Here is a 22,269-nt window from a genome sequence, read left to right as displayed (position 1 = left end):
AAATTCCTTTTCCTGTAGATGTTCAGAGAAGTTCATGGATGTAGAACTGGGTGAGAGCAAACACCTGCAGGGAGCTGCCTGGCTTTCCACTTGGGATTAAATTAAATTAAAATTTAGCCCCATTTTCTTCTGTGCCTGGTCCCTGGTGTGCATTTCAGAGGATTTTGTGACCAGCTGCCTTGCCCTGTCTGTGTTCAGTCCAACAAGTGTTTCACCTTCGAGTCTGGGGCACTAATTTGGTCTTCCTTAAATTCTGAGAATAGATACAGAGGATTTTATCAAACTTTCTTGAACACAAGTGAAGTGTTTGGTGGGAGATAATTAAAATATGTGTGTCTGCCACAGGCTGGGGCTCCTTCAGTCTTCCTTCAGTCTTTGCGAGTCTTTCTGTTTTGTTCTTCCGTATGGAACAATCCATGTTCTTTGGGAATCTGCTCTTCCTGCTCTCCCTCAGGTTGCTGCCCAGCTGGGTTTATTCTCCTCTTGCCCTGCAGGTCTCACCCCCAGGCTGCTTGTAGGTGATGCTGGGGGATTTTTTCATCCAACCACCCCCAGTCTGGGATGATTTTCCTGCTGGGATAGCGAGTGATGTGTCTGCAGATACATCTGTCCACCATTCATCCCATCCTGCACACATCAGCCATTGGTAAATACATGGAAGAGTAAATAAACAGATTTAAATCTCTAAGAGGGTTGAAATAATGGATCAGTTGAGAAAGGAGTCAAGTCCCAAAAGTGAACTTAAATCACAGAGAGATCCAGGAGCCTTGGAGTGTGTCCTGCATGGAGGAGCATTCCTGCAGCTCCTGGAAGAAGTGCTGGGAGAGCAAAGTGTGTTGAGAACTGTGCTGCGCTGTCCCTTCCTCACTGTTCTTAACAGTGATCATCCTTTTCCCCTTTTCCTGCCGCCTTTCCCTCCCTTTCCCATGCACTTTATGGATGTATCCAATTGACCTGTGTATCTTTTCTCTTTTTCTCTTTATTCTCCCTGCCTTTGGTTTCTCCTCTCTATCCCACCCTGTCTCATCTCCCCCCTTGCCTTTGCTCCATGTTTTTATGTTCCGAGGCTCACCCTGTTGTCCCTCCCCCCCAGCAGGTGCCCAGCCAGGTCCCCGAGCCCGTTCCCGCGGCATTCGGAGCCGTGGAGAGCTCCCACCCCTCTGGCAGCGCCCCCGGCACCGCGGCCCCCGCCTCCAAACAAGGTCGGTTCATGGAGATTTCCTCCCTCATTATTTTGAATCATTTATTTTTTCCCCTCCTTTCTTGTTTTAGTTGGAGTATTTTTGGCAGGGAGACCAGCAGGCAGCAGAAATAGGAGGGGAGGAACTTCTCTTCCTCCAGTGGAACATTTTAAGTGTGTTGCTAAGGGAATTAATTGGAATTTGCTAATGTGGAACTGGTTAAAAATAATTGTCTTCCAGCTTCTGTGTCCTAAACGTTGTTTCAGAGCACACAGAAGGATGAAACTCCTCTCACCCATGTGCCATCCTCCAGAAACCAGTGTGTTGTCAGGGAAATGCTTTAGCCAGAGAGGCTTTGGATCATTTGGATAATTAGCCACAGCAGTGGCATGGATCCAGAGGATCGTATGGCTTCCCCAGAGCTGCTTGTGTGTCCAGTCCTGTAGGAATGGGCAACATGAACTAGGAAAAACCCATTAGTGTGCAAAGTGTCTCATAAAGCCCACAGCAGATTTTGCTGACTTTGGTAAAAATGGCACAGATGCAAAAAGTTTCTTAAAAATCCATTTCCTTGGACAGCACTCTCAGGCACAGGGTGGGATCCTTGGCGTGTCTTGCACAGGGCCAGGAGTTGGGCTCGATGGTCCTGATGGGTCCCTGCCAGCTCAGGATATTCCATAATATATCTTGGAAGGGAGATTTGTTAAACCGTTCAGGGCATTGTCCCAGGAGGCTGACGGAGCAGGCCCAGGCTGTTCCCACACTGGAATTTTGTAGCCATTGGAAGCTGTAGTTCCTGATGTGTGTCAGCAGATGGGTGCTGGGGTACAGAGCTGACACCGCTGTTTGCTTCCCAGTTTCACCCACGGCATCACAGCCTCCCTGGGCTCTGCCTGGAGCGACGCGTGCAGGGAAGTCACGGAGGGCTGAGATCTTTTATTTCAGAGTGTCTGGAGTCACAGAATCGCCAAGGTTGGAAAAGCCCTCCAAGATCTTCAAGTCCAGCCATTAACCTAGCACTGCCATGTTCAGCACTGACCACGTCCCCAGGTGCCACATCCACAGATGGTTTTTTAACACTTAAAGGGATAGTGATTCCACCACTGCCCTGGTCAGTGCCTGGCCACCCTTTCCATGAAGGAATTTTCCCAAAATCCAACCTGAACCACCCCTGGCACAACCTGAGGCCATTTCCTCTTGTCCTGTTGTGTGTTTCCTGGCAGAGGTTTGCTAGAGGACAGCCAAGCCCCAGAGGAGCACAGCTCTAGAAGAGGGGACAAACCAACATCTCTGGTGCTGCAGATGTCCCCGATCCCAGCTGCAGCTCAGTCACTGCTGGGAAGCCAAGGACGGTGTCCCTGGGGTTGCTCTTACAGCCACAGCGTGGACATCAGGGTTTCCCTCTTCCAGTGCTGCACCTCTAAACTGCTGCAGTGTCTAAAAATTGGTTGTAGAAGGTTGAAAAGGGACCTTTTGGGGATGGTCTGGTCCCATCTCCCACTTAAAGGCAGCCTGTGGCTCTGTCTAGATGTCGGTGCACCTTCGATGTCTCCAGTGTCACCTGAACAAGGCCTGGGTGGGTCTGATGTCCTTTGGCTGCCCTGTGGCTGTGCTGCCTGAGCTCCCTTGGCTGTTTGGTGCTGCCTAGCTCTGGCATAGCTGCTCTTCCCTGTCTGTGTCCCCTCTGCCAATATTCCCAAGTCCCTCTTGCCATCCTCTGAGCTCCCCACAGTGCTGGTGGCAGTGGCGACCTCTGAAGTGCACCTGCCCTCGGGGGAGAGCTGGGGCTGAGCTGTAAAGCCCTGGATCACAAAACATCTCCAGCCACAAAGGACCTGTAAGATTAACAGGTCCAACCCCCTGCTCCTCACAGGACCACCTACCACTAAACCATATGACCAAGAGCTCCTTGAACTCTGATCTCTGAAAATCCAGCACTTTCCATCACAGTATTTCATCTCTGTGTATAAAAATGTGGATTTCCAGGACAAACTGGTCTTATCCCTCTTCTCTCTCTCCTTAACTTAATCCCTTTGTAGGCAGCTGTGAGTAAACTGGAAGTAAGTATGTTTATTGAGTTACACAGCTCTGACAGTGCTGGTTTAAACATAAAGCAGGGCTTGACTGGGATTTAACACCAATGAGCTTCCCTGTGTTTACCTCCGTTCCATCCCAGAAGGAGTCAAACATTTGTTCCAGTCCAAAAATTGCTAAAGAGCACATTTATGTAAGCACTGCAGGGAAAGCCCTGGAATAACACCCGGAGCGTTGGGCTGTGGCCGGGGGGGCAGAGCAGTGTTGGGGTTGGTGTCAGTAATTAATAGACCCCATTAATAACATTTAAACTGAACTAATGACTTCTGGGGGGCACGTCTGTCCAGAAATACATGCCAAGGTATCAAAATGATTTTTCACTTCGATGTTGGGGGATTTTTGCTTCCAAAACAAAAGCAGTGACAGGGAGGGCTGTGTGGCCGAAGTGTTCATTAAAACCAGTACTGTTGTTTCTCCAAAGTCCCCTCTGCCGTGTTCACCCTGCGGATTGGCTCCTCCCCGTGCCCTTCCTCTCCTGTGCTCGTTTGCATCCATTGAAGTTTGGAATCAGGCTTCCATTGTGGTTCTGTGATAGCCAGTGCTGCTTGTGCAGCTGTTGGTAGCTGTGAGCAGCATCTGGCCCGTTTGCTGGGCCCGGGTCGGGATCGGAGCCGCGTGTTCTGCCGGCAGACCAGGATCTGCAGTCCCTGCTGCCTTGGTCTGGAAGTCATTCCCGAGGCTGGATTTGGATTGCATTATTTATATCCTTGGTTATGTTTTTTTAAAGACAAGCCTTTGCATTTCATAGAATCCCAGAATGGTTTGGGTTGGAGGCACCCTAAAGCCCATCCCATTCTGACCCCACTGCCATGGCAGGGACACCTTCCACTGGACCAGGTGTAGGAGTTGCTGCTACATTGCCTTGAAAAATCACATTATTGAGGTGCAGGTTCTGATTCCTGTAGATGCCCCTGGTGTGTCCATACCAGCCAGGCTGCCAGAGGGAGGATACTGCTGGAGAATCCAGGTCAAGCCAGCAGCCAAGCCTTGTGGAGCCTGGCTGCAGGCCAGGCTGGTGCAGGAGGTGCAGTGGGATAGAACTGCATGGAATCACGTTTATTCCACTTGCAGAGGTTCAGGGGGATGTTTAGAGTAGTATTACCCTCTTTTTAAACCTCTTTCCAAATCTTGCAGTGCATCAGACATGGACAATGTACAACATGGTTTGAGGAAAACAGATTAATGTCAGACCCTGGAGTTTGGAAAGCTCCAAAGCCCCTCTGCTGACACTGACTCAGTCCCAGTGCTGCCTCGTGAGTGTTTGCATCAGGACAAAAGATGGAAAAATGGCAGCGAGCCCAGCAGCTATTGTCAGATAAACACCACAGAGCAGGAACAAATTCCTGTATCCAGTAAAATCTTCCTCATCCAGTGCCCTGGCCTGTCTGTGCCACTGGGACCACCCAGCAGCCAACAGTGGCTGTTACATGAAGGAGGCAGCAGGGTCTGTCCCACTGGGTATGTGAAAGAATCTTTAAGGAATAATTTTGCAAAAGTTTTACTTATCCGGAAATTTTAAAAAGTATCTCTTGATATTTCCCCTGGAGCAGCCGGCACTTCCTGTAAATACTTTCTAAATATAACATGAGGAATGATCTCAGCGTATTTAGGAATAGGGATCTGATCCAGTTGGGATGAATTGCGTCGATTTTTGTTTTCCCTCCCCAACTGTGAGTTTTTCACGTGACTCTGTAGCAGTTGGCAGGGATGAGTCCTCTTCTGCCAGGGCTTGGAGATTTGTTCTCTGGGATGGGGGTTCAGGTTCAAATTTGCTTCTCATTAGCCAAATCTGCTCCTCGTCCTCTGAAATCCCTCCTCAAATCACTTTTCTCTGGGATTTTGTGCAGACAGCCTGTATCCATGGCGAGAACATTGGCCAGACAAGGTGCGGTTTGAAGGAAGGGAGTTAAACCTCTGGTTTCAAATGCAGCTGTGGATTTGTGCTGGTTTGAGCTCTCAAAATTATTTTCTTAACACTTCAAATGCATTTGGTTGGGGTTTGTTTTGAGCATTCTCCTTTGACTCAGGGAGAGGATATCCAGGCAGTTGTTTATAGCGAGCTGTAAATGTCAGGAATGCTCCAGGAGTTCCTGCAAAGGATGTTCCAGAAACCAGAGGTGACGCGTTTTCTTTTCCAGACCAGTTCCCATGTCTTTTTTCTTCCACGGAGCCTCCAGAATCAAAATCAGCTGTTGGGATACTCTTTCCCATCTCTTTCCTCACTTGTCATCCTCCTCCAAAGCCATGTCCCCGGGTGCCTCATTAAGTTGATGAACTACTGCTTTGGCCATGGGCCTCTGTAACGCTGCTGGGGCTGCCAATGGCTGGAAGCAGAGTTCATTTTTGCTCCAGCTATTCCTAAAGGTGGGATTTGATGCTCCAGGCAGTTTCAAATGGGTTCTCCTTCAAAAACCCTTTGGTTCTCCTTCAAAAACCCTTTCCCTTTAGCTGAGCTGTTGAATAAGCCCCAAATGAAAATCCAGCAGAGCCAAACCTCTTCCGTCCTACCTGAATTTTGATGATTTGGGGTTGGTTGTGGCCTTTGACTTCCTAATCTGAAGAGCAAGTTTGTGCCTCTGGCTTTTCCAGAATTATTTTTGCTGGTGTGACAGTGTCCTGAAGGAGTTCCGTGTTCCTGCAGGATCTTAAACCGTGATGGCTCATACTTTTGTAGAAAAGAAGTGGGAAGCAGCAGAGCTTTGGGAGCTGTGTGATGGTCGTGGCAGGGACGGGATCACCATGTCTGTTGCTAATCGTGGGATAAGTGCAGGGACTTCTTTCTGCACAAGATTTTGGGGGTTGTGTTGATATATGTCTTTCAAACATCCATTCCAAATCTCTCCTCTTCCAGTTTAACCCATTCCCCCTCGTCCTGCAACTTTTTGTCCATGTAAAAAGTTGCTCTCCTTGTTTTATAAGCCCCCTTTAGACACTGGAAGGTTTCAATGAATCTCTCTAGATCCATCTCTTCTCAGGATGGCAGTGGTTGTATTTTCAAGTTTGGATTCCAGGTGAGGTGCAGGGGCCTCTGGTGTCTTCCTCAGAGCTCCTTGGCAGAATGCAGGAATGGGAGCCAAGGGAGCCAAGGCACCAGGCAGGAACATGCAGTTGCCTTGCTGTTGATAATATTCTTTTTCTCCTTTCCCAGAAGAGAAGCCAAAACCAGATCCAGTATTAAAACCACCTTCTCCAGTCCTCAGACCAGAACCTACTGGGGAGAAGAAAGATCAAGCTGGGCAGATGACCGAGGCCCCCACCTCAGTGGAAACCCCACCAGAAGTTCCTCGTGCTCCGTCACCGGCCCCGGCCGCTCCGGTCGCAGCTGTCCCCACGGCTGCCGTCACCGTGTCCAGCAGACCCCTGCCCGTGGCTGACCCAGAGGACAAATGTGAACTGGCCTCCCCCAAAGAGGAGGCAATGCCTGCATCCAGTGCCACACCCTGCACGGAGCCAGCGGCCCCTCCTGCCGCGGAGGAGCCCGGTGCCGCGGTGTGCGCGGAGCCCAGCAGTGCAGTAGCATCGCCCGGTGACGCCCCGGCGGCGGCCGGGCCCGGTGTCAGTAACAGCGCGAGCGGCGCCAGGGACGCGGGGGCCGCGGCCGAGCCCGGGGCAGAGGTGGCCCTGGTGGAAGCTGCGCCGTTGACTGTGGAGTCGGAGCCCCCCGAGGCTCCCCCAGCAGAGGTGGAAAGCGTGCCATCATCTCCCAGTGCTCCTCACGCTGCTCCCTCTCCTCCTCCCACCCCGCCTCCCACCCCGCCGCCCCCGTCTCCTCCGGTTTCTGTTGCTGCTGTTACCACTACAACTCCTTCTCCACCTCTTCTCCCATCTCCGAGTGCCCTCCCTGTTGTCCAGGGAGATTTAGAAGGAGAGGAGAGCACAAGAACTACTCTTAGCGAAGAGGTAAAAGATACTGAAAAGAAGGAAGAGACAGAAGCAGATGGGCAACTGGAGGAGAGCAGGGAGGCTCTGAGTGTGAACTCGAGGAAGAGTCCTGTCCCAGGTAAGTGTTGAGCTCTGTGGGCTCATGTGGTGAACTGGAGGATGAAGGAAAGGGGCTTTTTCTTCTTCCAACAGATGTTTCTGTTTCTGTCAGCAAAAGAAAGAAGCCTGGTGGTGCTGCGTGGCTGCTGTGATTGTGAAATACTGATCTTCCTTTGCAGGGGTAGAAATCCCTCCTGCGTGTTCAGAATTGGTCACTGACTTGGATGTGTGTCCCAGGCTGGGGTGGGCTCATGCTTTCGTGGCAACACAGGGCTGGTGGAGGGGGAATGCAGAGCACACTGCTTTTCATGGAATCCAAGGATGGTTTGGATTGGAGGGATCTTAAATCCCATCCAGTGCCCCCCGCTGCCATGGCCAGGAACACGTTCCACTATCCCAGGTGGCTCCAAGCCCCATCCGGCCTGGCCTTGGGCACTTCAGGGATGGGGTAGCCACAGCTCCTGTTCCCCCGAGGTGAGCGGTCAGTCCGAGGGCCTGTGGCTCTGGATTTGGGAGCCTGATTAACACTCAGACCCAGGAGCCCTTGGGATGAGCCCCCTGAGCCAGCGATTTCCAGAACTGCTGGAGTGGGGTCTTCTCCAGCTGTAAAAATGTGTCACGATGTTCCCAGATGTGGGAAAATGAAATGGACCTTCACACTCACCCAAACAACTGACAGCCAGAGTCACTCCAGTGTCACTCAGGAGGGTCAGCCCAGTGTCACAGCCCAGTGTCACCTCAGTGTCACCTCAGTGTCACACACCTCTACTTGCCCAGCCTTCATTACTGAGGCTTCTGCTTTTCCTTTGCAAAAGTCACATGTAAGCAAAATGTACAATTTACAATTTTAAATTTAAATTTTGCAGTTTACAGTTTAAAACTCACTAAAAATTGCAATTTCTGCAACTGCCTTTTAAAACCCAGCCTGTTTCTCCAAGTGTTGTTACCTGCCTTTGGTTTCAGCCCTGTCACATCTCTGGTTTGGCACTGAATGGATTAACACTCTGTGTTTCTTATGGAAAACTGCTTTTTTTGCAGGACTTCCTGGAGATTAAATTGTGGGAAAGAAGTTAAATGATCAATTCCTTGTATTTGCTGCTGGATGAGATGTAATGGGGGGGGCCGTTCTTCACACCCAGCAGTGTTAAAGCGTTTAATGTGTCACATTTTCTGCACCCTGTTCTGCAGTTATTTTGATTCCTTGGAACTTGGTTGAGCTGGGACAAAGAGGACAAACAGCCGGTTGTGATTTGGATCTTGTTGGTTTCATTTTTTTAAAGTAACATTTCATATAGGGGGTTTTTCAGTTTTTTCTTTGATCGATGGGAAATCTCGGGCTCTGCTCTTAAGTGCACTCAAAGGCTGAGGTTGGCCCTGTTCCATGTTTGTGTGATGCTCAATATGCTGATTTTAAAATCCAGCATCTACAGATGAGAAGAAAGATCCCTTCACTACACTGACCGTGAGGATTTTTTCCTGTTAATCATCTTCTATTTTTATTTCACTCAGGTCATTTCACTGCTCTGGCACTTGTTCTTTCAATCCGAGCTACTTCATAACCCAAGTTAATTTCCTTACAAAGGAGAGGAGAAATGGGACTCTGTAAATAAGGTTTTGCACAGGCAGGTTCCAGCTTGCAGTGTTATTGCTGGCTTTGTAATGGCCTGTAGTTTAAATTTTAAAAAAATTAACTTACAGTGTTTGGGCTTTTAATTATGCAGAAGATTAATTTTAATGCTGTAATGTCATTATGCTTCAGAGCACACATTAGCCAAGGCACTGGCTTTGGCAACAGGGAAACAAGGAGTTCTCAAGTCATGTAAAAGATGACTTGAAACTCAGATTTCTATTAAAAGCTCAGGACTTCAAAGAAAGCACAAAGCTCTCCAAGTGGTTTTTTGTGCTTTACCCCTGATTTAATGATCCTGAACTATTGCTTTTCTCTGCCAGCCTTCTTTTCAGCAATAATTTTCCATTCTTTCTTGGAGAGAGGAAGAGAGATTGAAATAACATCATCTCAGGCTGCCAGCTAGTTCAGGACCGAGGAGCAGCGTGTCTGCCATATTCATTGGAAAATCCAGATGCTGACCCTCAGGAGCAAGGAGAAAGGGTTTTATTGTTGTGTTTTACTTGGACTAAAGGCCAAGAGATATTTTTATGCTCTCTGGAGTTAGGATTTAACCTGGGATAAGGGAAACTTCCTGAGCACGTGCTGGTAGCTGTGAGCTCTGTGACTTTGAGCAATATTTTTTGGGGTTTTGAGCAGAATGGTGTTTTTATTACAGAGCAGCTCGGCCACAAATCATGCCCCTGCTTTCCCTTTAAAGGGAGCCGAGCTGGGCTGACTGGGACAGGGCTGGGACCTCTCAGGATAACCTCATTCCTGCAGCAGTTCCTCCTGCATCTCCTTTTCATAGCTGTAACCTGGCCTGCCTAATTTTGGGAATGAGACCTTCATCCCCTCCTCCCTGAGCTGCTGCGGCAGCACTGCTGAGGCTCCCGGGTGGATCCCGTATTTTGTGCTGGAGGTGGCAGCTTTTTGGGGATGAGCAAAGGGATTTGCCTGTTCCTGGGGTGTTTTACAGGACACACCTTCTGTCCAACAGTCAGAGAAACCAGACTTGGATTTTTTTTGCTCTGTCAAGCTCCGTGGCAAGAAAGAAAATATATTCAGACCCTTAAACATCTTTATCCTGCAGCAGTTCTCTTTTTACAGCTCAACAAAACAACTCTGTCAGTGATTGCAGGAAGAGGCCAGTGAGTTGATCCTGTGGGGATCCAGGGGAACCACCACTCTTCCTTTTCCACTGGCATTAAGTCTCCACCAGATTTCCAAGGTCAGGGGATTCTACTGGAGCACCCCTGATGTATTTTACACTGAATTCTGCCTACTCTGAACACCCTCACAGCGAGGTTGGCAGCTTTAGTGGTTCTATCTCTGTCTGTGAGTCACTGGATCATCATTCCCTGCTCATCAGCATCACTGGTTGTGCTTCCCTATGAAATGGGGAAGCTTTGGTGGGTTTCAGAGCATTAAGGCACTGAGCAGTGCAGGCTGTTGGACCCAGGGGGTGGTTTCTTGCTGCTGACTGTGTTCCTGGTCTGAGCACCTGCCCACAGGGGACACATTCCCCCTGTTCTGAGGGCGCGGGGTGCGTTCCTGCCTCCTCAGGAATGATTGCCTGGAGTTTTTAGGATGGCCACAGCTGTTATCGGCAAGGGGCAAGAGCACATGCTTTTTGAAGTGATTAATTCCTACTCGTCTGCTCTGCAAGGAGAAAGATTATCAAGAGAGGACCTGGGCGCTCCAATCCGGACTAAAAACATCGCCCTGGCTGAAGTCATCAACAACTGTTGCTTAATAAATTCTGGGGTTTCTGCAGCTACAGTGAGGGACCAGCACATTCCAGGGAACAAAACAGGAAAAATGGTGGTGGTAGAGTGGAATTTCTGCAGAAGAAGGTGCTACCAGAGACCTGAGGCCTTTGATGTCATCATTCTATCATGGCTATTACAAGAAGCAAAGAGGAAAATAAGAGACTGATGCGTGTCCCAGGCAGAACTCCTTGGAACACAGGAAGCCGAAAGAACTTAATACACATGGAATTCAAAGGGCTGTTTCTTGCAGAGCTCGTTTATGAGACATATTTCTGTATTAAGTAGCCCAGCTGTGGCGAGTCCCAGAGTTTCTGAGCTGGGGAGGCTGTAACGAACAACTTGGGCTGTAATTGGAAATATCTTGGAGAAAATTCTCCAGCATCGAAATCTGGAGAGGCAGAAACATAAATCAGGTGTCGCCTTTTTCTTGATTTGCTGCCATACCCACTGGAATATATTTTCTTTTCCATGAGCTGGAAGGCAATGGTGGGTCTTTGCTTTGGTCTTTCATGGCATGTTGGATAATAAAATAAAAATACAAGAGCTGGTATTAATTTAGGCTTCACAGTTGGCACCACATCAGAGAGGAGAGGCCTCGTGTCCCGCTGGATGGGCTGTGCACTCGCTGGTGGGTAAATCCTGTGGGAAGATGTTCCACTGGGGAACGTGACACAGCTGCAGAAACGGGCTGAGGGAGCGTCAGGCCTGTTGAGCAGATCCCCACAGTGGTGGAGTTACCACTGGGAGTGGTGTCCAGGATAGGCTGGAATTAAGGGTTTGCTCCTCTTTCCAGTCCTAAAGTAAATCTGCGTTGTCACTCCTGTTATCTCCCCTTGTAAGCCGAGATAAGAGCTCCGAGTGTTGGTTGGGTTTGCTGGTGTCCCTTCTCCAAAGGAACGAAATGAGCTGAAAACAAGGTCTGGAAGTGCGAATGGTGGCAAAAATGAGCCTGCATTTGGGCAGGAGTTAAACTACTGGAGAGCACGTGACATTGCTCAACTTGGGGAGAGGAAAATGGAAAAGAAGACCAGAAGTGTCCAGAGTTGTCCCTCTCCAGGAGCCGAACTGGACACATTACTTTGTATTTCCCTACAGCCTCACAGATGAAACTCCACCTTCACGTGGATAATGCTGTTGTCCTGTTGGATTTGGGGTTTGGGAAGGTTGGCACCTAAACTCACTTTGTTTTCACCTAAACTTTGTTTGGCACCTAAACCCACATCAGCGCAAGTTCTCCTTTCAGCTCCTGCAGCAGAAATGTGAGCTTGACAGAAAAAAAGAAATCTGGTGTCTGCTATTTTAAGAGGGGGAAAAATTGAGCAGCATCTCCGGAGATCTCTGGAGATCCATCCTGGGCAGCTCCACAACATGGTCAGAGTTGCTCTGGCTGCAGAACCCCCGGGCTCATGGAAGTCGTGGGATTTAAGGCAAGACTCATTTGGGAGGCTGGGCATGATTGCAGCTTCTACAGAGCTTTCTTTTGCCAAAAAAAGGTGGAAAAAATGTATTCTTGAGCAGCAATAATGTTCACATCCTGACAGCTGAGGAAGGAAACACCCCGGACCTTTGCCAGCCCCAAATCCATGACCCGTGAGTTTATTTCTGTGCAGTTAAAAATGAAACATTATTTTACATTGTAGGTGGTTTCCATGGTTTGAGTTTGTGTGGAGTGAAATTCTGTCCGATTAAAAACTTTGGGACTGATCAGTTAAATTACATTGCTGTGGCAATATTGAGGTTGTTGCTGTGCAGACGTAATCCCTCCTTGGAGAAACCCCTGAAGTGTGGAAGTGACATCACCAAACAAGAAGACTGAAAACAGCACTTTGAAAAGTGCTCGGTTTTCACTGAATTTGAGGAGATTTTGTGATGGAGGGACCTGGGGAACCTGGCTTAGATCTGTGCTTTGCTGAATTCCAGAAATTATGGCATGCATGGACACGTGGTTGTTCCCAGCCCCGGTTTTACCCCAGGATAGTGGGAGTAACTGGGCTGTTCTTGCCAAGGTGCTGGGAGCTGCCGGGAGCAGCAGTAAAGGCTCATCCTGGGGTTGTGTGAGACAAAGCCGTGTTTGTTGCAGTCTGGGCCTGCTTGGCCCTTCCTCTCCTCTCCTTTGACCCCCAGGAAATTGGGGATTTGTGTTGGGGTTCTGCCCTGCCCTTAAAGCCTCTCTATAGGGAGATGCAACTCCCTACGGAGATGTGCAGGACTTGGAGCTTGGGAGACCCGGATGATTTTTCCAGCCATTGGTTCTGTGAACAAGCAGATGATGTTTGAATATTTAAATAAGACTTTCTTTTTTTAATTGACTTTGCTTTTGGGGTGTTCAGCCTGAAGGTAAAAGTCTTTCAGCACCGGTAGCTCCTGTTGCTCTTTGGGCTGGGGCCTGGATGTGGTGATTCCCGTGGGAATCTGCAGAGTGTCTGCAGGCCCATGGTAACCCTCCAAACAGGGAGACACTCTGGAGAAGCCACTGAAGCTCGTACTTACCCTTAGGGGCAGTGGGAACACAGCAAATCCCGTTTCCTCCGTGCCCTTAGGAACAGAGTTGGCTGTTATTAGCACTTCTTATTTATCTGTAGTGAAGAACCATTCAAAATGGTATTTTACTGTGATAAAGGAAGTGCACACTGGGTTTTTCCACAGTATCTGCTGGAGACCAAAGGCTGGAGCTGGAAATCTGATTGCAGTAAACTTTAGTCACAAAATCAATCCCATTTACACTCTTAACTGGGCATGTGTGCCTGGAATGCAAATTTAAGCTGGGAGCAGTTGCCACAAATTAGGAGCAGATTGGATTAATGGGTTTGTCTCCTCTTAGTATATTGTGTGGTTTCTTCTACCCTTTAGGGGAAAAACACGATTGGAGTAAATCAGTGCTGATCTTGGGAATATTCTGTGGTGTTTCCTTTGACTCACTTGGCCAGGGAGATCATTAATGGTGGAGTTACGAACCTGCTTTTAAGTTGAAATATAAATCCAGCTCAGGGCAGTGCTGCAGGATTGAAGAAGTTTTCCTTTTGGATGAGATACTGGAAATTTGGGCTTGTTTATGGTTAATATTATAAGGATGTTATAATTCTTGAGAAAAATACATTGGGAACAACCTTCCCTCCCAGCCAGTACCTGATCTTCCCAAAAACTTGACTTCCTGAAGGTTTTTTCTCCTGCATGATCCTTGTACTGTTGGCAGTGACCTCCTTGCTAGCCCAAGTGCCACTTGGAGCTTGAATGAGCAACTTGTAAAACAGTTCCTGTGTTTTAATGTCATTCTGATGATTGTTATTGCTGCATTGAAAGCAAAAGTGGTTAAATCAAGCTGAATCCTCCACAAGGCAGCGACTGCTTCATTTTCCTGTGCCTCAGACCAGCCCCTGAGAGGGAAGCTCAGCACCCACAGCTGTCAGCTCCATGTCGTTCAGTGTTGTAACAGATGCACGTTTACATTGCAGCCCAAACTGCTGTAACTGCACCAAAGACCTGGAAGAAACCAAAAGACCGGACCCAAGCCACTGAGGAGGTGACAGAGGCAGAAACAGAGGTGAGAGGGAACCAAAGTCCTGCTTTACCCAAGTGTAAAAATGGTGTTCCTCTCTTGAAACTGTGCTTTAGAGAGTTGCTTTCTCGTTGTCGCACAGGATCCAGGACAGGGTTTTGGGGAGGAACTCTGCTGTTCCTCAGCATCCTTTAGATAACAGGTGTCAGTCTGTTCCCTTAAAGCTCTTCAGTTTTCTTTGAGTTTGCCTAATTTAATGACTAATACAGTCACAGAATCGCAGACTGTTTTGGGTTGGAAGGGACTCTAAAAGACTCATCTCGTTCAACCCCTGCCATGGCAAGGGACACCTTCCACTAGAACGTTCCACTAGACTTCCACCAGCCTCCAGCATTCAGGAACCCCTTCCAGTGAAGGGTGAAGGAAAAGTGGGGTTGGATCCGTCAGCACCTCCCCATTTTGGTCCCAGGCCACCATCCTGACACTGGGCAGGTTCTTCTGCACAGGGATACCATGGCAAAGGATGGTTTTCCTGATGACCAACTGATAGAGAAGCTGACAAAGGAAAACGGCTGAAGTCTTCAGGCAGAACCACCTCAGGAGTGATTAGATGAGTGAAGATAACCTCCCTCACTGCTGTTCTGGTAGGGATATTGCAGCAGGGAGCTGTGCTTGATATCCTGGGTCAGTTTGGGGTTGGAATCGATCAGAAAGGAAGCAAGAGAGTAAAAATGTGAAAGTTCAGACTGCCCAGTGTGTAGATAAAAGCTGAGGTTGGCCAGATGTGATGCAGAGCAGGAGAGCAAAGGGTGTCACTGGGGCTGCACCAGCAGGTTCATCCTCCACACTTTGCTCATCCTCCCCTGGAGGAGTTGTGTCTCCTGCACCACCCGGCAGTTCCACTGAGGAATTCTTCAGAGAATTCCCTTGAAAAATCTCCAAGAAGCGTTTTAGGATGTGGTGCCCTCAAGTGGGGAGGCAAAAGGAGCAGGAGCCTCCTCCAGAGCATCCTCAATGAAGTTATTCCTTTGTTCAGTGCTAAGATGTGCTGGGATTTCTCCTGGGAGAAGCGTGTTCCGACGCCTCCTCGTCTGAATGCACAATCAGGCTGTGTCCTTGGAGAGCTCTAAAATTAACAGCCAGGGATACTATTAATGCTTTTTCTGAAGCTGAGATGCTGGAATTGTGGCTGGATCTTACATTACCTTCTGTAGTGGGATCTGCTCCAGTTGGCAGCAGGCATTTAAAGGAAGAATCCCCCAAAACAAGCACCACGTGCCCTTTACCATCCCTTTATCGTGGATAATAGGAGAGGAAGAAAGCAGAGTTGTCTTTCCAGGCTGGGATTGCTCATGGCTTAAGAGTTCCCTCCATCCAGTCCTATGGAGGTTTCATGGGCAACGCTGAGTCTTTCCAGTTACACCATTAATGATCAGTGGGCTGTCCATGGGAGTGAGCCAATAAATCACCCAGTGGCTCGGTGTGGTGTTCCATATCCCTGTGTAAGATGCATTTGTATTCCTGCTGCTCCCAAAAATGCTGTGTGAATCCATGAAGAGCTGTTCCACGTGCATTGAATTTGTCGGGGCATTTTTAACAAAACCTCTGCTTCTGTCCATGCTGCAGCCGAAGGAGGAGGGGGAACTTTCAGGGGACAAAGTACTTGAATCCGACCAGGAGAAAATGAGCCATGGGCTTCAACTGGAGAGGGAACCCTTGGAGCTCAAACCAGTGAAACCTGTGGAAGAGAATGGGGAGCAGGAGGCAGAGCTGGTGCGGAACGGTGCCGAGAGCGTCTCGGAGGGAGAAGGCACCGACGCCAACTCTGGTTGCACGGAGAGCTCCGGAGAGGGGCCTGTGTACCAGTACAAACCAGGTAAGTCCTGCTCCACTCTGCTTCTCTGCCTCCCTCCTGGAAGGGCTGCTGACACCCTGTGTGTCATCCCTGTGGATGTTCCCAGTGGGGCTGGAAGGGGATTCAGTGTTCACCATGTGCAGCTGTGCTGAGATCTGCAGCCCAACAGGCCCTGAGAGATCTTCCAGGGGGGCAAAAGGGGAGAATTGGTTTTGTCTTGCTGATCATGGTCAAGAGAAGAGAAAATCCCTTATTCCTTGAAAATTTTATGCATTTGGATGTTGGCTACAGCGTGGTAGAAATGGCAGAGAGTTGATTCCTGTGTGATTGACAGCTGGAAACCATCCAGGAGATTCCATATGAACCAATATACCTCTGAAATAAGAGGTGGTTAAATAAGAAATGAAAGTGCTCATTGGGTTCTAAATACAAATATGTGTGCTCATAAAGATTTAATTTCCTGGGTAAACAGTTACCTGGATCTTTGGATTTCTAGAAAAGCAAGGAGGATAAACAGTTTGTGGTTTTCAGTCCAGACACTGCCCAGCTCAGTCCCATTGATTGGGGTATAGGATATCTGTAGGGTGTGTCTGTTATTTTATGAAGACCTAACCTTTTTGTTATTTATGAAGATTTTGTAATTTATAGACCTGAACCTCAATTAATCCACCTCATTTGGACAGAACTTGAGACCAACTTCTCAGCTGCTCCCAATTTTTAAGCAATTTCTTATTCAAGTGAAACTCCCTCCACATAAAATACTCTTATTTTTTGGAGCCCAGAAATTAAAGAGTCTAATAATAGTAATAAGGAAGGACCTGGAGAACCTGGTGGGCAAGGAACACCACCATTGAGGGATTCCGCTGCAGTGGTTGTTTCTTCACCACTTTGTTCTGACAAAGACCTCAATTGCTTTCGTTTTTTTAATTCAGCTCAATCATATCGTGAGGGGGAAACACAGAGGCCTCTTGATAGCTCATCATGCTCAGGGTACCTGACCAGTTCATTAACCAAGCACTTCCTGAAGTTAATCCATAATTCATCAGCTTGATGCAGTCAGAACAATCCCGGTTGGGTCCAGATGTCCTTTCACTCAGCAGGAGGGGTTGGATTGATTCCTGGGAAAGCAACACACATCAGACTTGTGCAGTAGTCCTCGATTTCAGCTCTACTCTTTTTAGAAAGGGGAGTTTCTGCCTTTTGGAGGAATTGTGTGTTTGATCCCTGTCTCTTCCTGTGTTGGGGATCGTTCTTGTGGTGCTGCCCAGCTGCTCCTCACATTAAAACAGCTCGTTGAGAGCTTTCCAGGAGAAGGAAACTACACATAAAGTGCTTGTTGTTGTGTCGGAGCTTTTCCATGGTAAATGACAGGTGGTGTGACACAGGGACAGGCCAGGAATTCCAGCCAGGATCCAGCCAAACCATTTCTGCACCCCTGTATCCTGAAGCTCTGTAGAAATAAAACTGCTTAAAGAGCTAAGTTTGTAATTTCTTCTGTGTGTTTTCATTCCCAGTTGTTAAAACCCATAGTTGGAATAAGTCCCTGCTCATGGCCTCTGCGGGGGTGCAGATGGTGCGATCCCCAAAGTCCAAAGCTGGGGGTCAGGGAGTGAAATAGAAGAATAATAAATACCTGGAGGGCTGGTAAATACTGAGTAAGGCAGTCTGGCATGAGGGAGATCCAAAGGCAGCATCTCCTACAGATGTTTTCCTTTAGATAAAACATGTTTTCTTCCCTAATTTCGAACAAACTGTGTGGCCGGTGCTGAAAATCCCATCTCCAGGCCACCAGAGGCTGATTTTCCTTCTGCTAAAGTGGCTGTAGCTTTATGGGGTGATTTTCACCAGGCGGGGTCCTCCGCACCCAAAAAGCCCGATGAAAAATAGGTGGAAAGTTGTAATTCCCAGATCATGGCCTGTGGTTGTGGCTTCTCTTGCTTCCACTTGTTGTCTCCAGCCTGGGTTGTTCACAGCTCCATGGTTTCACATTTTCAAAAGGTATTTTTGTTCCATGCTCTGCTCTCCTTGACTCCATATTATGATTCCTTTTACACCAGACAAACCACTTTACCTTCGCCATTTTCACGCAGAAACTGGGAACTGTCCCCATTCCACCATATCCCCCAGGAGAGTGAAAGTCAAAGTCAGACACATGGGTTAGAACTGGAATTAGTGACCAGATCTGGGTGTCGTTGCTCCAGACCTGGCTCTACAGTCCCCATTGTTTATGCCACTTTAATGCCACGTCTGTTCCCCTCCTCTCTCCCTTCAAAATGAAAATTAATTGAATCTTTTAAATTTTTTTCAATTTCAGTTTTTTTGAATTGAAATTTCCCAGGCTGTTGCAGCAGCCTCTTCCCTTTGGATTTACCTGAACCACGTCTGGGTGAGCAGAGGGTTTGTTTCCTGTGACTCTCAGGGACTTCTCTCCCTACAGAGCAGTGGAAGCCCCTGGACCCGGAGGGGAAGAAGCAGTATGACCGGGAATTCCTGCTGGATATCCAGTTCATGCCTGCCTGTATCCAGAAGCCCGAGGGTCTGCCTCCCATCAGCGACGTGGTGCTCGACAAGGTGAGAGGAGAGCCCATAAAACAGGTATGTGCAGGGTTTTGATATAAAAAAAGACCCCTAATGCCTCATTCCTGAGCCATTTCCATGCAGGCTTTTGGTGGGAAGCAGGAATAGTTGGTCTCGTCACAAAATTCTACAAATAGAGGTGTTGGTGCCTGATGAATGTGTGCAGATGATTGAAACTGAAGCATTTTTGATGGTCTTTATCTGGATAAGTTATACCAAGTTGTTATTAAAATTTAAAATGAGCCAGGCATGAAGAGCTGAGGATCCAAGCAAGGCTGGATGGAGAGGCAGTGGCTGCTGTTAGATCAATTAATTGAGCTATTAGATCAATTAAAAAGCAGAGAGAAGCTCTTGGGCAAACTGTTTTTTGATCTGAAGCAGTTTCTTCGCTATTTATAAGCTGATCTAATAAAAGATCTTTAAGAACTCCATTCCCAGGCAGTTCTGGGATTTCTCTCCAGCCTCATCTCAGAGCTGATTGTCTCTGCTGGAGGTCTGGGCTTAGTGGAACACTTGGAATTTCTGAGTGCTGGCAACAAGGCCTCGTTCTGCTCTCACTGAGAACCGGGGAGTTCCTTGGCTTTGATGGAAGCACCACAGACTCACTCTTGAGACTCGGGGATGTGGGTGATCCTCGTGTGCAGAAACATTTCCACTCTGAGTTTCATACCCAGGCAAATTGTAAAATGCAGCTTTATTCCCAAAAGTATTTCATCCACCTTCTACTTTCCCATGATTGTTTCTCACTGTTCTGTGTTTGAGCTTCCTGGGCTCAGTTGCCCATCTCTCATGTTGGCACAAAAGCCATTGCTTTGAGGGAAGGTGGCAGTTTTGTGCTCCTGGACCAAGACGGGCCCGTGTTACCATGATTTTATCCTCCGTAATTCTTGCTCAGCCTTGAAATGCTTCTGAACTCCATCTATTTCCTCAGTAGTCACCTGCAGAAGATGTATTTTAAATTAAATGCTTATTTTTAGTTGTGTGAATGCCTAAAACTTGAGCAGTTTGTTAAAAGCTTTAATTTGGATGTTAAATATGGCTATTATGGTTTAGCAGAGGTTGTCTGTAGATTGCATGACCTTTGGTAGCTCAGCACCCCTGAGCAGCCCCTGTTTGTGTGCTCTGCTCCCGGCACAGATCAATCAGCCAAAATTGCCACTGAGGACTCTGGACCCCCGGATCCTGCCACGAGGCCCCGACTTCACACCGGCCTTTGCTGATTTTGGGAGGCAAGCCCCCGGGGGAAGAAACGTGTCTGGAAGTGTGAGTTTATACCAACTTGCTCATTTAAAAAGTGGCCTTAACAGTGATAAAATCCCTCTTCAGGCTTTTGGGCCTCTTCCGGTGTTCCGGTGGTTCTGGCTTTGTCAGGATGAATGCAGGGATGATGTTTGTTTGGCTGACAAAACTTGGGGAAATTGGAAATGGTTGTGGATGTTTGTCACTGGTACGTATTGGTTGGGAAGGGTTCAATCTCCGTCCCGTTTCCCTGTGTGAGAGGGTGGAAGCGTTTCCACACCCGGACCCGGCAGTCGCGTGTGCGGTCGCACGTTCGTCGTACAACAAACCCGGCGCCGGCGTGTCAGCCTGGGAGGCTGCGCTGCAAAACACGCCAACAGAGCAAGGAGATTCTACTAACAAACAAAATGTACCCAGCACTTTGTGTTCCTGCTTTCTCTGTGCTTCCCTGTGTTGCTTTGGTCACTTCATTCCTCGTTTTCCCACCTTTTCTGCTGCTTTTCTTTCACTTTCCCTTCTTTTCCCTGTGTCTGGCTTTGCCCACGCTCTGAAATCACTTCTTCACTCGTGCCTCTGCCATGTCTTTGCCCGGGGCACAGGTGCCCCCAGCACGTGCCACCCCGTCAGTGCCGCTGGAGGAGGACGCTGCCGTCGTTAGGGGCAATCACTGACTTTCAGCTATTGAGCTGCTTCTGCTGTGTCCATCTGGATGTGTCTAACGACACAGCCATCGTGGATCTTTCAAACCTGCTGGTTCCAGAAGAGTTCCCTGAATCACCCCGACTTCCAAGTGTGCAGGTTTCCAGGAGTCAGACCCAGCAGTTTTGGGTCAATGTAATATTTCTGGTTTGGGAGCAGCCTCGTGGCCGCTGCCTCGGTTCCGAGGTGCACATCCGTGTCTTGGAGCTGCCTCAGGGCCACTGTTTCTCTTGGAGCATCACCTGGTCCACAAAACCTCGTGCAGTCGCCGGTGCTTCCCCTGTTTGGGGCGCGCAGGTTGTGCTGCGGCGCCTCCTCTCCTGTCGTGTGCTGAGTGTCGCGGGCCCTTCGGCATCCAGGTAACGCGCTTGTCGCTCTTTGTCTCTCCGCAGGCCTGCAAAGTGCAGAGCACCCCTGGATTGCCCTCCCTGGCTCGGTGCGGGCCCCCAGCATGCCCTCTCTTGGTCTCGCCTCACCCACCATTGAGGAACCTGCCGATAGGGGTAAGCCAAATCCCCCCCTCTCCCCCCAGACTTTGCACCTTTTTGTAGAGTTGCCTTTTTTCCCAATGCCCACTGTTGATAAAGAACGACTGGCAGAAAACTTTACAAAAAGGTGCAACCTTGTTTAAAAAAAACCGAAACAAGACTTGCATTGTACCCCTCTAGGCAGTCTTCAGTGGTGGGTGGGACATCACCAGCTGAGGGCATGCTGGGACGTTGGCCTGAGCGGGATCCGCGAGGGTCTGCACTTTGCAGACCTGTGGAAAGGGGGAGAAAAGGTAAGTCCCGCTTACCCCGTTCATTTGGAGCATTCAGCACATAACATACATCTTACATTTGCGCCTTTGCAGAGCAGAGCCTCTCTTTGCCTTGTTCTGGAGGAGGGCTGGAAGGTGACGTGGTTTAACCAGCCTGTCCTCAACGCCGGCGGTTGTAGGATCAGAGGGTTCTGAGCCCCAGCAATGCCAGACGTTCCCCTCCTGTGACGCATGGCAACCCCTGCGTGTGCACTGCCTGTCCCCAGCCATCCCACCTCTGCACAGGCCATGCCATGAACCATCAAACCACTGCCTCTTCCTTGCCCCAAATAACGTCGAGCAGCTCAGCGCTAACCGCTTCCGGCACGTTGAGAATCTTTTGTTTTGCTTCTTTGGCTTTTGTCTTTGTCTCCCTCTTTTTGCTTGAACGTGTTGTATGACTGTTTCTGGCACTAACCAATGTCACGTCAGGCGGCACCGGGGTGGAATTGCACAGGGGCAGAATCCAGCTGGGAAGGCTCTTTGGTGTAGGCAGGGTTAGGTGAGTGTGGCGGGTGAGGAGGGTGCAGACTCAGAGATGTGGGGCTGGAGCGGACAGATCCGTCCCTGCACAGGATGCGCCTGCTTTGTCCTTCTCGAGAGGTGATGGAAACTCAAATCACCTCAATTCTTGTTCCCAGAAGACAGAACCTGTCCCACCATCGAAGATCAATTTCACCATCTCATTTGAAGGCTCTTGTAGAGGGAGAAGCACTTCCTTAATTCCTTGGACGGTTTCTAAAGCATTTCTGTGACTTGTGGCCTGGGTGGGAGCACCAGGTCAGGCTGTGCTACTGTGAGTCTTTGGTTCCTCTGCAGGAGCCTTGTCCCTGTGTCTTCCTGCTTTCCTTTCCCCCTCTTCCTCTGGAAGAGAGGTCATTCAGATTAATGCAGGAACACCTGGTAATGTGCCCCAGAACCATCATTGCTTACAGGAAGCCAGGCCTGAGCTCAGGCACCTCTTTAACTT

The 22,269-nt window shown here is 48.8% G+C and overlaps 1 protein-coding gene across 13 annotated transcripts in view; it reads left to right on the top strand.

Moving 5' to 3' along the window:
* Positions 1-22,269, top strand: part of EIF4G3 (eukaryotic translation initiation factor 4 gamma 3) — a 143,144-nt gene that overhangs the window by 90,351 nt on the left and 30,524 nt on the right. For 9 of the 13 annotated variants that reach the window (XM_042022168.1, XM_042022164.1, XM_042022162.1 and 6 more), the window contains 7 exons: positions 1,094-1,202; positions 6,424-7,275; positions 14,087-14,175; positions 15,757-16,006; positions 18,423-18,580; positions 19,700-19,825; positions 20,893-21,003. In XM_042022168.1, coding sequence (XP_041878102.1) covers positions 1,094-1,202; positions 6,424-7,275; positions 14,087-14,175; positions 15,757-16,006; positions 18,423-18,580; positions 19,700-19,825; positions 20,893-21,003 — 1,695 coding nt within the window. The remainder of the gene's footprint in view (positions 1-1,093; positions 1,203-6,423; positions 7,276-14,086; positions 14,176-15,756; positions 16,007-18,422; positions 18,581-19,699; positions 19,826-20,892; positions 21,004-22,269) is intronic. The other 4 variants (XM_042022166.1, XM_042022160.1, XM_042022158.1 and 1 more) reach the window with 2 other exon arrangements.

This window comes from Corvus kubaryi, unplaced genomic scaffold (genome assembly GCF_017639235.1).
Source record: "Corvus kubaryi isolate FWS band 111438036 unplaced genomic scaffold, C.kubaryi_AGA036_p1.0 37189, whole genome shotgun sequence".
In the NCBI taxonomy this organism is placed as follows: Eukaryota; Metazoa; Chordata; class Aves; order Passeriformes; family Corvidae; genus Corvus; species Corvus kubaryi.
This window is presented reverse-complemented; position numbering and strand designations above follow the sequence as displayed.